Raw genomic sequence first — 17064 nt, 5'->3', positions numbered from 1 at the left:
AACCGAAGCGAACCCACTCCACCGTGAGAGAGAGGGCTAACCGAACTTAACGAATGAGCTCGCTCGCTCTCTCACTCTCCCACGAAAGCTCCGTTTGAATGTGTGTGCAAAGTTCGTCGTCGCCGTCTTCGTCGTCATCGTAGTCGGCGGCGCAGTTCGAAAATTTTGCTACTCGGTGGAGGTTGTGCGTGTGTAGCTCCACACACTCCGAGATCTGACGCAAAGCGGCACGCAACGCAATCCTTTCCGCACACTTGCTTCTTCTTCTTCCGTTTGGACGGTGCGCTAACATTCGCGTGCGTGTTTTGCATTCGCGGCGTAGTAGCTACACATCTTAGAAGGCCACGGGGCCACTTTCTTAGAAGAGTGCCCCAGTGTGTGCGCGTGTGTGTGGGTCCCAGTGTTTATGTTGATTTTTGGTGGTGCACTGTTTCGGCCACAAAACTAAAAGCCGTTCTTCGGGGAAGTGGAACAAATAAGGACCGCGCGAAATGTGACAGGCGCATTGTGCTGACAGGGTCTGTGGTCCATTGTGCGGCGCGGTAGAGAGTGACACAGAGTGTGTGCGCACGGGGTGCGCACAGTGGCGGACGGAAAAATTACGACACAAAACGACAACACCACCAGCAGCACCGTCTGTCGTCGGTCGAAGGAAGCCGCCCGAAGCCGAAGGAAGCGGCTGTTGGCCTGTGATATGCTCCTGCTACCGTCGACCGCGAGCCACCTCAGCAGTGACCCCACGCAACCGACCGGCACCGGCAGCATGGTCCTGTCGAAGGTGCGCTCCTGGGCCGCGGTCCGCGAGCACCGGGACCGCGAGGACAACAACAACTCGGTCAAGCGGGAGCTGCTGCGAACGCCGTCACCGTCAACACAACGATGTAAGTGCGCTGTGCCTGCACTTGTTGCAACCGACCACAGACCGTGCAGAGTGCACCCGGAGAGCCGGGCCAGAGCCAGGGCTTCCCCTCGGTGCAGGTGATTTGCCCGCGACCCGTGACACATTTCCTTGCGATAAGGCGACGGCCCTAGGCGCCGATAAGGTGTTTCCGCCAATCGATAGGTGGCGGCCGCTGTGTGTGGGGCTGTGTAAGGCGATAAAATCCGTCACCGCGCCACAAGTCACCGATTGAAAAACGGTGTTCACGGTTTTGAAATCGCGCCGAGCGAGACTGTTTACCGACCTCTACTTTCTTCTAAGCTTCAGCCGGAAGGTTCTCGGGGCGGAAGAAGAAGCGAAGAAACCCCCGTTCGGGTCCGTGGCTGACGCAAGAGAGGCTTTGACGCAAACCGGTGGTGTGCTGGGCTGTGGCGCGCTCTTGAAACGGATTAACTTCCGCCATGATCATCAAACATGATAAGCTCCGCATTATGAACACCTCGATTACGGACGACGGCCGGTCGGTGATAAACGATCCTCTTTTCTGTGAATCTGTGTGAATTGGCCAATTAAACGGTTCAATGTTAGAGACCGATCGTTGCACGCTGGAAACCATTTGCTTCGAAATGCCGCGCAGTGGCCGTCAACATGAAAATTGTTGCGCCTTGCGCCAGCTTTAGATGGCGGAAGATGAAGAGAACGAAAAAAAAATCTCAATGAGAGCGGGAGGAACGCATTGTGATCGACAAATGAAACGTAAATAATGGCTCCGATTTTAACGAAAAAAATAAAGGTAAAGGAAACGCACTCGCTGCAGGGATGCAGCAGCACGCACGCAAACTGCGTAACCTTTCCTTGTTCCACCGATGCACCAATCCCATTGTGTGCCGGGCCTGTGTCCTCAGACCTTCTTCTTGCTCCTCCGTCCCGCTCGGTTATTATCGCAAGCGGCTGGCGACGACGGGCGTCCCTGAAATATCCTTAAACTGGTCTGGTATGTGCCAAGCGAATCCAGGACTCCCACATTTTCTCGGCACTCCGGCCCGAGGTTTTTTGTTTTTTGCGCCATTGAATCGGAGTGAACATGAAAAATCGTTCAGCTCTCCGTTTCGCTTCCTGTTCGACCTTCGGAACCCCACCATTCCTGTCCTTCCTCCGCCGGCAGTCCACGTATCGGAACAGGTAGAGAGCGATCGATCGGCGTGCTGTGGCTACAGGAGACGAAAAAAACCGGTAAGGATCTGCTCGCTAGGCGAGGCCGATTGGCCCTGCTTGGGCACCTCCGGGCCTGTGTCCTTCAAAACCCGGCCGAAGACCATCTCGGCCCTCGAGGCCAACCGAGTGTCTTCCCATCCCAGGAATCGATCGATTGATCGATCAACGGCTCGGCTGTTGGTTGGTTCGTCCGTAGCTTCCGGGCGCGTTCGCTATGGATTTTGCATTTCGGAACCGCCACGAAGCCGGCCTTCCGGGGGCCTCCGGGAAAAATCGCAGATCACAATCGCCCTGTGTTTGGTCTCTAATTTCTTCTCTCCCTCGGAATTCCCGGAGCCCGTTCGGTATCCCATTCGGCGCGATGAAATTTCATCCACCAACTCCGTCGCGTCGCTCCGTATCGTGTTCGCCCCGCCGTCTCTAATCCTTTTCAAGATGACTCTCTCGTCGAACACGCCTTTGATCCTTATCGATCGAAAATTCGGCCCACGGGCCCCTTCTTTCGGGTCCCGTTTCCTGGATCCGGCACTCCGGTCAACAGCAGCAGCAGCAGGTACCACCGTGATTCCCCTTCTTCGACGACCCAGGGTGTGGCCCAAGCCGCTAGCTTATTTAATAACTGCTAAACACGGGCCTACATTTGGAGCGTAACTATGTGAGTCGGTGGCCCGCTCGAAGGACCTCGGACACGGCCCAACCTGTCCGTGTCTAACGCCTCGCGTTGGCTTACGCACCGGGCCGGGCGCTCCGTTCGCCTCGCACACCCGTCCGGATCATTAGCGTGCACCGAGCGCGCAAAAACCCATTAATTAATTATTATTCACTTTATTTTAATTATAATAATTACGCCCAGGCCCTCGCGCGCGCGCTCTCGGTTGGTTGGGCCGACGCCAACATTAAAAGGATTATTGAAGCGCTTAATTGCAGTCAAAAAGAATTACACATCTAAATGCAGCGAGCGAGCGAGGGCCGCCGAGGCCGCGCGGGGGCTTGGAAAAATTTGCTTACCGACCGCGTGAGCCGGTGCAGGCAACAACGGGCCGCAACCGCAAGTGCACATATGCATAACGAAAAAACAACAAAAACAATTTAAACTGCAAACACGCCGGCGGTGGGCCCGGGAGGACGGCTCCGAGGGTGCTATGCGATAATGAGTGCAGCGGAGTAATAACGGCGCACCACGGAAAGCGTCGCTTTCAACACCACCCACCCACCCGGCGGCGTCGAGTGGCCATTTCTCACACCTTCCTCCCGAGGGCGAGGGGTCCGTTTTCGCGAAACGTTTGACTCTCGCGGCGAGTCTTCCACCTCAATTACTCCCCAAACGCGTCACAGAAATGTATGGTTCCCCTGGAACCGCCGATGCGCCCTGGTATAAATCATGTTAATGGATGCGATCGGGGACACCGGCCGAGGGGGGGTGGCGGATTACAGAACACACTACGCTCGCGTTCGCTAATTGGCGCCGACAACCGGCCAACCGAAGGACTCCGATCATCGCCGGGCGGTTCGGGCTTTAATTCTTGATGTAAATTCTTGGACCAAAGTTGCGATCTTAATTAATTAAATTTTGGCTAATGAGCCATACGCTAAAGCCGGCGCCCCCCGAAGCGGAGTGGGAAAGGTGGTGGCCACCCCTTTAGAAGCATTTTCAACGGAAAATTGAACCCCCCCAAAGAAGAACCGGACGTGATTCCCCTTATCGCCGTTCGAAGTCCGCGTCCGCGTTAAAAGAGATTAGAACGATGGGCGAACGGCGAACCGTTAAAGACCCCCCGCCCCCCGGTCGGGGGGGTGGTGAATGGGGTGTGCGGTGCCCGAAGAAGCGGACTGGACCACGTCAACCTCGTTTTGCTCGCGCCCGATTCATTTCCAATGGAAATCGGGCTCATTAGTTTGTCGGAGCGCGCCGCGCACCGAGAGGCAGGCAGAAGGCAGAAGACCTGGGCTGACCGACCGTGGCGCGCATTAGTCCGGAATGGGCAACACGGAACTATGTTTGGCAAATAGGCAAATGGGACCAGCACCACCGTGGCCGCGCTCGGGAAGCGGGAAAAACCAGTTGCACCTTGCACACACCACCGGTTGAAGGGGGCTGGCTATTTTACGGCCGTCTCTGGCGATCCCGTTCCCGATGGCCGGCTGACACACGGTGCACCTGGTGGCGAACGGGGAGGAACGGAGGAAAATCACATGCCCATTTGCATAAACAAAAGGCCACAGCGTGAGCCCCGATCCCGAGGGAACGGGGCGAAACGTGGTCCGGCGTCGTGGCCGGAACCATCTCCTTTGGCACCTCCGGCTTTCTTTCTTTTTTCCGCCTATAAATTCTGCGGCCCTCCTTGGGACCTCTCACAGCACACAGCACGGCAGGGTTCGCCGTACGCCAATATTCAAATGCATCTTTGGCTGCTGCCAAAGTGAAAGCCTGCTAGAGGTCCGTGCGGCACAAAAAAGGACCCATTCGTCGTGGGTCAAATAAATTACACACCGTTTGCGATGCGTTGCCCCTTCTCTCTCTCTCTCTGTGTCGAAAAAACACCTTTATCACCTTTTTTGCCTCGGTTCTGCACACATAAAATCAACATTGAGGGTCATTTGGCTGCCAAACGGACGAAAATCACAGGCTGTTAGGGCCGCTGCTGCATTGGTGCATGACTTTGCATAAGCAATAGAGACGCTACAATGTGCCTTTTTTCACAATATGCATCTTTTTTATGGCCTCTTTTTTTCGGGCGATGGTCCTGCCGCAGGACTCCGGCGGATGGCGGATAATTAATTAAACTTTAATCCATCGATCACCCAGCGCCGGCGGCGGCCCTAATGCAAATGGTGGTTCCACGGTGGCCGACCCTCGTCGGAACGAACGGGAAAGGTCAAAAGCGTCCTGGCCTCGAATTTGTCATGCTTCGCGGACGTGTAGCGCCCCTCGCCGGGACGGTCCCTCGCTGGCGGTCGGATTTGCATAAAAATATTTGGACGTCCGACGTCGTCCGGCAGGGACACGGGCTCGCGTCCGATCGAGGGGACCTATAACACCACCACCGAAATGATGCTCATCAGCATCCATCTTGCGTCTCGATGGCGCTCCTGCTCCTGCTGCTGCTGGTGGTTGATGCGAAGGAGTGCGAAAAGTCCTCGCCAATAATTTATTAGGGGATGATGCGATGTGTGATGAGCACCGGGGATAGGGGATCGTCCAGCGGTGACCGAACCTTCGGTCCGGTTCTCGGGAGTTTAGAAGCGTGTCCTTTGGGAACAATAACCCACCGGGGCGGAAAAGGCATCCTTTGGCCAGAGGCAGCACTCGGGGGAGGCTATAAAATATCGATGGACACGTCGTCGTCGGCGTCGTCGAGCGATACCGACCGATGTATTCCATTCCTCTGTTTACGGCCCCCGAAAGGTGGCCGTTCGACCACACCGCTGCTGACCACGGCCTCGGCGAGCCCACGAGCCGGACGACCGGCCGTATGGCAGATACATATAAATAATAGGCCCCTAATATTGTCACTCCATACTCTCCAATTCGTCCCATCCAATTCGGCTGCAGATGGTGTTTTTGGTAGTCCACCTTCGCATCTTCCACCGTCCGGCCGCTGCGGCTGCTGCTGCTGCTGCTGGTAACCCAACACTTCTTTAGAGTCCCTTCGTCCTTTGCGCTCTTCATTTGGATATAAAAAGGTGCTCCGAGGCCTAAGCACTCGGAATCCGCCGGCTTTGCGAAGCGAGGGCTGCGTAGGGAGGGCAAACGGAACCAGGCCTGGTGGTGTCCGGCCCCGAGACCGATGCTGTGAGATGAAAATATATTGACATGTGCACTGTCCCGGGCGGGGTGCTCCGTTGGACGGGCGCACGCGAGAGTCACTTGCCAACCCCTCGTTTTAATTTATTGCAATAACGAAGCCGCCGGACGACGACGAGCATCTTCTGGACGGACCGGGGGCCTATGTAAATAATTCACCAAACACCCAGGACCCAGGGCCAGGATTGTGCGTAAAAAATAGATGTATTCGTCATCCCCTAAGCCCGCTCGCGTTCGCTAACTCTCCGAACGAACTCCGAGTCCCGTCGATTGATCTGTCGCGCACATATTTATGCTTCCCGGCAAATAATGTTCCGTTTCCGTTTCCTGTTTTTTTTTCATCCACAGACCTGAGCATAAAAACACCAAAATCACCATCGCCACCCCGTTCACATGGTAAGTGTTTCTCTCTCTCGCTCGCTCCGACGAAGCAGCATCAATCTATCAACACACGGGCCGTCGAATTTCGGAAAGAAGTCGCCGATCACGGCCCACCATTTTGCGCGCACCAAACGGTTACGCGTGCCCAAAATTACTTGCCCCGCACACCGGGGAACGAATCAATTGATTCGTTCGATCGCTCTCCCTCTCCCGGATGGCACTCCGAAACATCCTCTATCCTTTAACCCGTGCCCCGAACCCTTTTTCGGGCGTTCCACCAACCCCGCACGGCATCGTTGCGCAAGGACGACGATTCGACCGGCACACGACCAAGATTATCGACTTCATTAGCATCGTCATAATCACCCGGATCTTGATCGAACGCTGAGGTGTGCCCGTCCTTTTTTCCCGGTGTCCCCGGTTCCCGGACGAGCAAACACACGGCGGCCTCTCTCGAAACTCTTCATTTTTTGTGTGTTCTTCGTTCGAGGCCCGATTCGAATCGAGTTTTAATCGTCTTCCCATTGTGCCGTTTGTTGTGATGTTAATGTATCTGCTTGCTTAGGACCCTCTCGCACCACCGGCAAGAGAACCCTTTCGCACACTCGGAACCACGAGACACGAGACACTCTAAGGGTCCTCAAGAGGACCCTCAGCGACCTCGAAGACGCTGGCACGCTGATGGGTGAATTAGCGATTAAACTCTCTACAAACTGAGGGTCTCGAACGGGCGCGCGTGTGTGTTGCGTCAAAGTTGGCCCTCGCCGTGTCCTGACGCGACGGTGCGTGTCACAATCGAAACCGAACCCCGGCCCCGGGTTCGGTTTTTTCTTCTTGGGTTGGGTTGGCTCCTTCTCTCAATCCTTTACCGGGCCGAGGACTTTGGTGTGACTTTGTCCGGAGAAAAAAAGGACGAAAAAGGATCTGCGGCGGGGACAGACACGAGCGCGCGAGCGTGCGCGCCCGGCCCCGGGAATCAAGATTTATTTTCTCACTTAGTTAATAGTTTTACGATCTTAAGCCCTCATCCGCTTCTTTTTCGTTGACACAACTTCGGCCCCGTGCCGGCATCGGTCGGCCGGGGGGGACATCCTTCCGGGGTTCGTTCGGCGCGAGTTTGTAGACATTTGTTATCCTCTTGGAAATGAAAATAAACTTCGCGACGACGACGAGGAGGACGACGGCGGCATCCTTCGACGGGGACCGCAAAAAGGGTTTTGTCGGGCTGTGACTTTTGGATCGGGCGGACCGGGCGAACGGATGTGAGGATTGAGACGGACGGACGGACTACCTGAGAGGTTGTGGGCACGTGTCAAACAAAGGGATCGTGTAGATTGGCACACAGGACGTGTGCTCATATTGGGCCCAACATTGCCGGGAATTCCATCCCGTGTGCCGCCACACCTGTACACGGAAGGCGCGCAGCTGCCTCGAAGGACCCTGGTTCCTCCAGAGCATAATCTTCACCGAAATGGCCTCGCGCTATCACACTCTAATCGATGTGATCCTGTTACTTACTTAAATGCGACCGTCCTTGCGGTTCGGTTCACCACCTTTCGCAACCCCTGGCCACTGATTAAACATTTAAATACCCTCTCAATTATTCACCTGATCCACCTGATCCGGCCGGACCGGGCCGTCGAATAAAGTGCGTCAGTTTAATGCGATTGGAACGATAAAGTGCGAAGCCGAGACCGTGCATTATCAGCATATCGGAAGGGTTAATTTACGGGCACGGGGACCTCATTTTATTGTTCGGCATAAAAAAACTGGTCGTGGTCCTCGTGCTTGTTGCATAAAAATGGCCCAACCTTCTTCGGTTTCATCGCAGCAACCCCTAATTTGTGGAACGCCATTAAATATGCATTTATTCACGTGCGCGCACCGCGAAAAGGGTTCCAGGGCCCCCTCTGATCCTGCGATTCAAATGAGACATCTTCCATCCGGTTCGGTTCGGTGTTTCGGTGAATATTTAAATTCAACCCCTAAAATTGAAAACCCCTCAAGAGCAGGCGGCAACCCTTTCCGGCGCTTGGGGTGACTTTCCCGGGATTGAGTTCGCCGCTGACGGGTAATTAGCCTAATCAAACACCTCTCCCGGGTGCCTTTCGGGTGCCTTTTTTGTGGTCCTTGAAGGGGTGTGTAGACAGCTGCCTGGGTAAAGTGTTAAAAAAGAAGGATTGGCGTCGTTACGTCGTCGATGAAGGGTGCCGACTCGACGAACTGGCTGGCTGACTGGCAATTTGAATTCGAAACCCCACGGCCCCGCGGTGCAGTCCTCGCTGGTGTTGTGGCGGCCAATCACGGCGCCTTTGTGCGCGGTCCCACGGGAATACACGCGGCCGCGGTTGTGGTTTTCGGCTTCTTCCTCGTCGTGCTCCTTCGGGATGGAAATTTTAAACCCACCACCGATCGATACAGCAACGGCTCTCACGCGGTTCGCAATGGCGGCAACGGCCACGCCATTTTGATTCACGGCGCCAGTTTTCGGTCGGTCCGCCGGCCACAGCCAGTCGGCGAGAGCCGGGGTTGTAATTTAATTGCAATAAAAACGGTTTTAATTGAAATTTCAAATCACGACCGCGGCTTCCCGCCGGGGCCACCGCTGCGCCGCGAGATGTTGGGCGAATAGTTTGCAAATGATACCCTTCTTGGCGGCCCGAAAGAGAGAGGTAATGGCTTCTGGAGGTTCTTCTCGGAAGAATGCACCGCGGACCGCTCACGACTGCGCCGCTGCAACGACCGACATCGGTGCCGCCGACCTGCGCATAAATTGGCAGTAAAAACCGCGGACATTAAATATTCTGGGAAAGTATCTGGGCGCGCGCGCGCTTGACCGCACGTCCCGGCCGACGACGTCCCGGAGAGCCATCCGCTTTCCGGCCGGGCGGCCGGCCAGAGTTTAATGAAGCACCTTTTATTGGTGTGCGAGAGTGTGTAATAATTGTAATTACAATAGCGAACCGGAGCGAGATCATTTCTCTTCGTTATGGTTCCCCGGAATCTGCTTCCAATTAGTGGACATCGCCGACTCCAATGGCCGCCCCGTTCCACGAACTGATTCTAATTCGTCCGAATGCGGAATGCGACAAACTGCCCCATCCAAACAGAGGACTTAAAAAAACCGCCGACCACAAAAACGTTTCACCCCCCGGGAAATCTCGACCCAAAATCCTTCACTCGTTGCGAGGGTGAAGCGACCCGGACGGCGCAGTCCTGTGTAGGGGTGGTCCCGGCTAGGATACGTTCATTAGAGCGTGAAAAATGTAAAATCTCGAGACGATCCTTTTCATTCCGCACCGCAAGGAATTCAAATTTTTCGCATACCAACGGCGAAATGGCCACAATCCGGGCACCGAAGCTAACCGACGATCCGTGGCGTATGGCGTGGCGTATGGCGAAAACTGGATTACGACGCCGGGTGTGCGGGGACGCCATTGCGCCCCTAGTAACACCCTTTCGCACTGTCGATCCGGTGGTCAAGTTTAAAGAAAATTAATGGGATTTTGCCAGTTCCCGACCATCACACCATTTGGCGCGGCGGCGTCGGCACCCCTTTCGCTCGGCCAACCTCGGGAGGGGTCAGCCTGTCCGAAGGGCCGAGGGGTGATTTAGCTCCCCGGGTATCAGCTGCGCCATTTCCAGAGCTGCCGTTTGCATACCAACGACCGACCGGCGAGCAATCCTTGGCTTGGCCGAACGAGGGCAGAAATTCAAATCTCTTCGCACTTCCTACAATACAATTTTATGGCTCACTGCGTATGTGTGCCGGGCTTTCTCGCCGGTGGAAAATCTCGCCCGATGGCCCTTCCGGAACCCGTTCGAGGACGAGTTTATTATTCAAAATTTATGCAAAGAAAACTCACCACCGACCGATCGACTCGACGGGAGTACCGCTTTTGATTGGTCAGCATCGGCTTGGACGGAGGTCGTGCGATGCGCTCGGGATAAGGTTAGGATTTAGAAACTGACCACCGCCAGCAACGACGCGATGAATACCAATGAAGCACCGATGCCGGGCGCATCGGTAACGCAAAAATCAATGCTACAATAAAAATTCATACCTCGGACATCAAATATTCATCATCGCCCGAGCTCCCGATCCGTGAGTTCGTGTGTTTTTGCGCCGGACTCCCCGGGTCCCCAGCCTTCGGCCGATTTCGTTTGCGAATCAAGTGGCTTTCCCTATCTTTTTGCATACGGCCCCAGCCACGTCATGATCGGTACGGTACGGTAAAAAAGGCCTGCCACCCTTTCGCAGCGACCGCAGAGCATGGCGCTATGAATATGGAAAGTTTTCACCGGCAAAATTTTCGGCACCCGAAAAGGTGTCATAGAAGGGTCAATAAGCACATGGGTCAATAAGTACCGAACCGTCTGTTGGGAGAAAACATTGCCCTCGGACGTGACACGGAAGTCACACTCTGACGATGTCCCATTCGGGCCCCCAGAACTCCGTTTTATGATCACGGGCAATATAGAAAAATTGTGCGGAACTTGGTGTCGTCTGTTGGTACCGCTTTGTGGTACCGCGTTCGGACTTGCCTAGACCGTCGACGTGCAAAACGGAGCAAAACCCGCTCAACCAACCCGTCAATGTTTACTTGTCCGGCGAGATCCGACTTTTCCATAATAAATGATTGGCCACCACCGTGGGCGAGGGAAAAATTGAAGTCGTCGAAAATAAAAGACCCAGAACCGGGGGGACCGGAGGGGTGGCTCCGCAACACCGGTTGCATGGGGACGATGATAAGCCAGAATATTAAATCGGGTGGAAGATTGAATAATACGGACAACGACGGCGGCTGCAAAAACCGATAAATATCAAAATGGCAGACCAGCGCCAGGCCAAAGAGGTCGGTTTTGCTGTTGCAACATGGAAAGTGGAACTTTTCTCCAGTTCGGTGGCCAGCTCCAGATGAGCAATAGAAGTGTGCTGACATTCTGCTCATTTACCGTCCACCTTGAGCTTTGAATTGGAAATGCACCGGAGTGGTGGATCGGTCGGTAATCGATCGGCCCGATCGGTCGGCGGTCGTTTGACTGAAGCTACTGTGTAGACGGAACGTCTCTGAACATAAAACGTCCAGCAAGCAAGAAGCGAGCGCATAAAATACAAAAACTCAAACGACGAAACTGAAGAGCGGAATGCCGGGGTGTCCGGTGCATTTCCACCAGCGGACGGATGCTGGGCGGAAAACGTGGCGCAGGGCCCGGGGGCTCTACTATATAAGGCGAGACCCCTTTTTCCGTCCATTTCATCATCCGGCATCGGCGTCATCATCGTCCGCCCGATGCGACCGTTACGGGAAGGGATGGCCCGCGCGATCCGTTATAAACTTCGGGCTCCGGCCTTCTGGCGGCGTGCCCCGAGGAAAAATCAATCATTTCCCGTGCATTAGAACAAATTTCATGCAATTTGTTGCAGCGCGCGCGTGGGGTATTTCGTAGCACGGCGCACGGCGCCTTTCTTTGTTTGAGGTTTGTACCCCTTTCGGTTCGGGCCCGGACCCGAAGTCAGTGATATCGTACATTTTCCAATTTTCATTTTTAAATAGCACCGCCCGGTATCGGTGACACTTGGACCGCCTGCATCGGTGAAAACCGTCAAATGGCCCAACAAGCTGATCAATCACTCCCGGGGCCTCGATCGCCAGCACCGCCACCGCCACCGCCAGAGCGCCAGTAACACGGGTGCATTCGTCACGTCGGTTAAGGGGCACGAATCCCTTCGCGTAAGGGACCCGGGGCCCGGCGGAAAGCATTTTGCGCCACAATTGTGCACCATTGCGCCCGGAAAACACCCTCCCGGAGGCAATCAATTACCGGCGGGCCCTGGCCACCATCAGGCCACCATTCGATTCGATCGCAATCGCGTCGGCAGCCAGTCAGCCCTATGGCCGAGAACCCATAATTCACGTCATAATTTTTAATTTCCTCCCTCTCGGCACAAACGCACAAAAGGGTTATGCTTGGCATTTTATGCACACAACCCTACCACACACACACACAGGCCGGGCGAGGGCCATGGCAGCACACACGTTTGATAATTGACAAAACAATACCATTGATTTGTCCGAAGCGATAGGTTGTTCGGCTCGTGTGCCTGTCGTTGTCAACTGTCGGTCGGTCGGGGATGGCACGATTTTTACGGACGACAAAATGGCTCCGATTTTCGGACCGTAAACTCGTAAATCATCGTTTTTATTTAAGTCGCCGGAATGGAAAAAAACCAATCCAATCACGGACACGAAACATGAGGGCAAATCACTTTAAAGTCACTCACGGTATGTTCCGCACTAACCTCAGCGGCTTTGGGTCATGCCAACCGTCTGTGACCTTTCTGTGTCTCCCCCACCGATGAAGCGTTGATCGCCGTATTTTTGACACACTTTTTGCGCCGTTCGAAAGATGGGCACGTCATGCTTTAGGAGAGGTTTTTAAATTAGTGGACAATAGACAGGGATTTTATTTGGAGGTTATAATTCGGAACCATGCGAAACCATGATATTTCATCATTTCAAAATGTTGCCGGCCCGTTGTTTGGTTGACACATTAAATTAGCCAAAACTAAGTGACAAAGGACGTTCGGAATTTTCCATTTTCACGAGGCCACCTTTTTGGTAGAAAAATCAATGGAATAGATTAATTACTATTTCATTACTGTTTGCGCGGCCGAAAAGAAAGAGATTCTTGTACTGAATCGTCACTGGTGATAAAAAGGGGAGTTATTACAAGAATCTTAAACGCAAAAAACCCTGGATACAACCTGGTGAACCAGGTCCATCGCAACCAAAGCGAAATATTCACTTTGCAACGGTTGTGCTGCGCATATGGTGGGATATGAAAGGTGTGGTGTACTTTGAGCTTCGAGAACCTAATGAAAATATTGAAGGACAATCCCTTCGACAACAATTAATGCATTTAAAGCAAGTTTTGGCCATTAAACGACGAGAATCGGATAAAAAACGCGATAAGCTGATTTTTCAAAACGACAATGGCCGACCCCACATCGCAAAACCGGTCAAAACCTGTCTCGAAAATGTCGGAAGGGAACTGTTAACCCCCGGCGCTGTATTCACCAGATGTTGCTCTTTCGGACTAGTATTCCGTTCCGTGGCATGAGCAACGATTTGGCAGCACAGCGCAGATTAGACGTTCTATCGACACGGAATCGTGGAATTACCTAGAAGATGGCAGAAAGTAGTAGCTAACGACGGACAATAGTTTCAATCAAGTAGTCATACGTTTTGTTGCTGTAGTTAGGTCGCAAATTTCAAATAAAAACCGCAAGAATTAAGTTCTACATCTAATACATCATTTAAAACGTGGCCACAAACAGACACACACACGTTGCGACATGACCACAAATACATGATCACATCTTGGATTCTTTAAACGAGCCCTTCTTTTAAATCAATTTTGAATCACCGATTGGGGAAATAAATCACAATTAATTCGCCGTCATGTGTTCTCTCTCGATCTATGTCTACGGCCTGGGCGACTGCCTCAGACCAGACCTGACCTACACTACTCGATACGACCCTCGGCAGAACCGGACGCACCGGAAACCCTGTGCAGCAATTCCACCCAAGAACCACCCTTGAACTTGAATTCAAGTCTCCTTAGCGTTGCTGCGCCACATCCCCGTTGATGTAATGTGTCGGTGTGTTACGCCGTTAACGTTTACATTGTTGCACCTTAATAAATTTTACAGACACACAAAAAAAGTCACGCCGAGAAAAGCCCCGCGGGGAAATGCAATCCAGCGGCGGTCCCCCAGCTTGTTTCTCGGTATGTAATACCGAGGCCGTCGCCCGTTATGTACTTTCTCCGGAGGCCAGGCGAGGGATGCGGCTCTGCAGGGTTGGGCGAAAGGGGTCGATAAACAGCAGGGTGACCTGGGGGAACCCCCTGGTAGATGCAGTTCGGCACACCAGGGAATCGTGCCGGCCGGGAAAAGGTTTTGCATCGCCATTTTGCCGTGCCCGATGATTGGTGCCGCCCCGCGCCCGGTGAAGGGTTCGGTCGGAATGTTTTGGTTTGGCCTTAAAAGTACGCTCTTCAGTGTTTTCTTTTCGTGTCGTAACTCGTGTCCTTGACGAGACGGTCTTAGCACACCGTAAATCCCTGTTCCGGTGCGTCGCCCTTTGGGAAGCCCCTTTTTCTGCAACGATTTAACAGTTCCAGGAGTCAATTGTAGCCCGTCCGTCTCTCGGCGGACGACGTGTGGTGTGTTGAAGAATGCATTGTTCCCGAATCCGTGTGTCACGGAATTGGGTCAATCCGTCAGCAATGTGTGTTACTGATGTGTTTCGTTTTCGCCCCTCTCCGACAGACGACATCGACAGCGATCGGGACGATGGCAGTGACCGGGAGAACCTTAGCAGCCCAATCGCCGGCGAGCGTCCGGAACGAACGACTCCGCTGAATCTGGTAAGCACCCCGGGACCCCTCGGCTAACCCGACCGTAGCTAACCCCGGTTTCCCCGGACAGATTACGGACTCATCGCGACGGACACCGTCGCCACCGCAGTCGAGCGCCATCCCGGGCGGAGGGCTTGGCGTAGCGCTGGCGGCCCTCCAGAACCATCTGCCCCTCAGCTCGCTGTTCCTGCAGAACCAACTCGGGCTCGGCGGACTGGCCGGACTGTCCGGGCAGGATCTCGGCATGCTGCAGCAGGCGCTCCAAGCTCAGCAGGCGTCGCTCCAGCAGCAGCTCCAGCAGTACATGCTCCTGCAGGTACAGGGCAGTGCCAGCGCCAACGGGAACGCGGCGGCCGCCGCCACGGCCCAGGCACAGGCCGCCGCCCAGTTTCTTATGCAAAACCAGGTAAGGAAGCGGAGTGGGAGCCGCGCACACCCTATATCCGGGGAGCATCACCCATGAGGTCCGGACATAAAGGTCTATTTTCTCCGCTATCCTTACTGCTGCCTTCCTGGGAACCGTGTTCCGCAGTTGAGCCTAAGCTTTCCACCGCAAGGCTGCCCACCGGTAGCGAGCGGGGGCAAAGGGGTCATCACGACGCCCAGCATCCCCATCGCCAACGGTAGTCCTCCCGTCGCACCGAGCACCGAGGGACTGTCAGCGTCACGATCCTCGATGCAGGTGCCGTGCCGTTCGCCGCCGCGCTCCATATTCTTTCGTTCTGCCCGCCCGCCACAGAACTGGCCTTGCAATGTGCCCTGATGTGTTCTCTCTCTCTTTCCGACAGGTCCAGCAAGCCGTCGCCCAGTTGCAGGCCCTGCAGAAGCAGCAGCAGCTCAAAACGGCCAGCTCGACGCCGACCCCGACCGGAGTGCCGACGGTCACCAGCTCTCCACTGCACAGCCCTTCCGAAAGTCCGGGTCTACACCACCACCACCACCATCACCACCACCACTCGCAGACACAGACCGGGCCGATGATCGGGGCCAGTCAAACGACACCCCCCAACGCCAGCCAGCTGAACGTCGGTGGCATCCTGACTCCGTCGACGCCCGGATCCGGGGCGCACACGCCGCAGCTCCAGAAGCATGCGGCCGCTCCGCGAGCCCTCGAGCCGTCGCCCGAGGAAACGACCGACCTGGAGGAGCTGGAGCAGTTCGCCAAAACGTTCAAGCAGCGCCGGATAAAGCTCGGCTTCACGCAGGGCGACGTGGGCCTGGCGATGGGCAAGCTGTACGGCAACGACTTCTCCCAGACCACCATCTCGCGCTTCGAGGCGCTCAACCTGAGCTTTAAGAACATGTGCAAGCTGAAACCGCTGCTCCAGAAGTGGCTCGAGGACGCCGACAGTAGCATCTCCAACCCGGGAGGGTAAGTAGCACCACGCACGCGGGACATCGCAAGCCCCCCAGGTCACCCAGGTTTTCCCCTCCTTGCAGACGCATCTTTAGCCCCGCGGCCCTGTCCAACACGATGGCCACACCGGAAACGATGGGCCGGCGGCGCAAGAAGCGCACCTCGATCGAAACGTCCGTCCGGGTGGCGCTCGAGAAGGCGTTCCTTGTGAACTGCAAGCCGACGAGCGAGGAAATCTCGACGCTGGCCGACAACCTGTGCATGGAGAAGGAGGTGGTGCGCGTTTGGTTTTGCAACCGGCGCCAGAAGGAGAAGCGAATCAACCCACCGAACGGCATGGACAGCCCGACGCACTCGTCCGCCAGCGGGGAACTGTTCTCCGGCCCAACCAACCTCGTACCAGGTCTCTCCTCACCGTCGTCCACCACGTCCACCGTCGGTCACTACGGGCACCACCATCCCGGCGGCCCTGGCACCGGCAGTGGCAGCATCAAGCAGGAATGACCATCGGAGCGCCCACTGGACCTACCTTGGACGGCGGCGGCGGCCGACCCGTGCTCAGATCCGATGGCGAGCTATCTCCACTAAACCCGGACTCCAGCAGCAGCAGCAGCAACATATCAGGCGAGCACATACGGCAAGATGGAGGGAACGGAGAGATTAAATAGTCACACCCGGCCGCAGCTCGTAGCAATATAATGAACACTCTGTGTGGCCAAAAAAGGACTCACCGTATAGCAATGCTTCCTCGGAACGGAATCGCCCGTTTCCTCCGACGAACCATTACTTCCGGTCACGGCGGCTAACCCGTGGCCTCGGGAGGTCCTGAGATGTAAATATTCTCCAGTATTTACAGAGAGTGTCCTCGACGGTTCGGTTTATTGGCTCGCTGTCTCACCGTGGAAGAACCAATTTCCATTCGTACGATTTTACGCGAATGTCCCCACATCTGTAGTGCCCACTTCTTATTAGTTTTACCAATCTATAGTCTGTGTTCCT

The 17064-nt window shown here is 54.9% G+C and overlaps 1 protein-coding gene across 1 annotated transcript; it reads left to right on the top strand.

Annotated features, from left to right (window-relative positions):
* The first annotated feature begins 694 nt into the window (after positions 1-694).
* LOC128274879 (POU domain protein 2-like) lies at positions 695-16650 on the top strand. Its single transcript, XM_053013218.1, has 6 exons — positions 695-881; positions 6249-6296; positions 14620-14717; positions 14779-15114; positions 15497-16080; positions 16149-16650. The coding sequence occupies exons 1-6, from the start codon at positions 695-697 to the stop codon at positions 16567-16569; spliced, it is 1674 nt and encodes a 557-aa protein (XP_052869178.1). The 3' UTR covers positions 16570-16650.
* The last annotated feature ends 414 nt before the right edge of the window (positions 16651-17064 follow it).

Source organism: Anopheles cruzii, chromosome 3 (assembly GCF_943734635.1).
Source record: "Anopheles cruzii chromosome 3, idAnoCruzAS_RS32_06, whole genome shotgun sequence".
Classification (NCBI taxonomy): domain Eukaryota; kingdom Metazoa; phylum Arthropoda; class Insecta; order Diptera; family Culicidae; genus Anopheles; species Anopheles cruzii.
The sequence above is the reverse complement of the archived record's forward strand: the minus strand, read 5'-3'. Positions and strand labels throughout refer to the sequence as shown.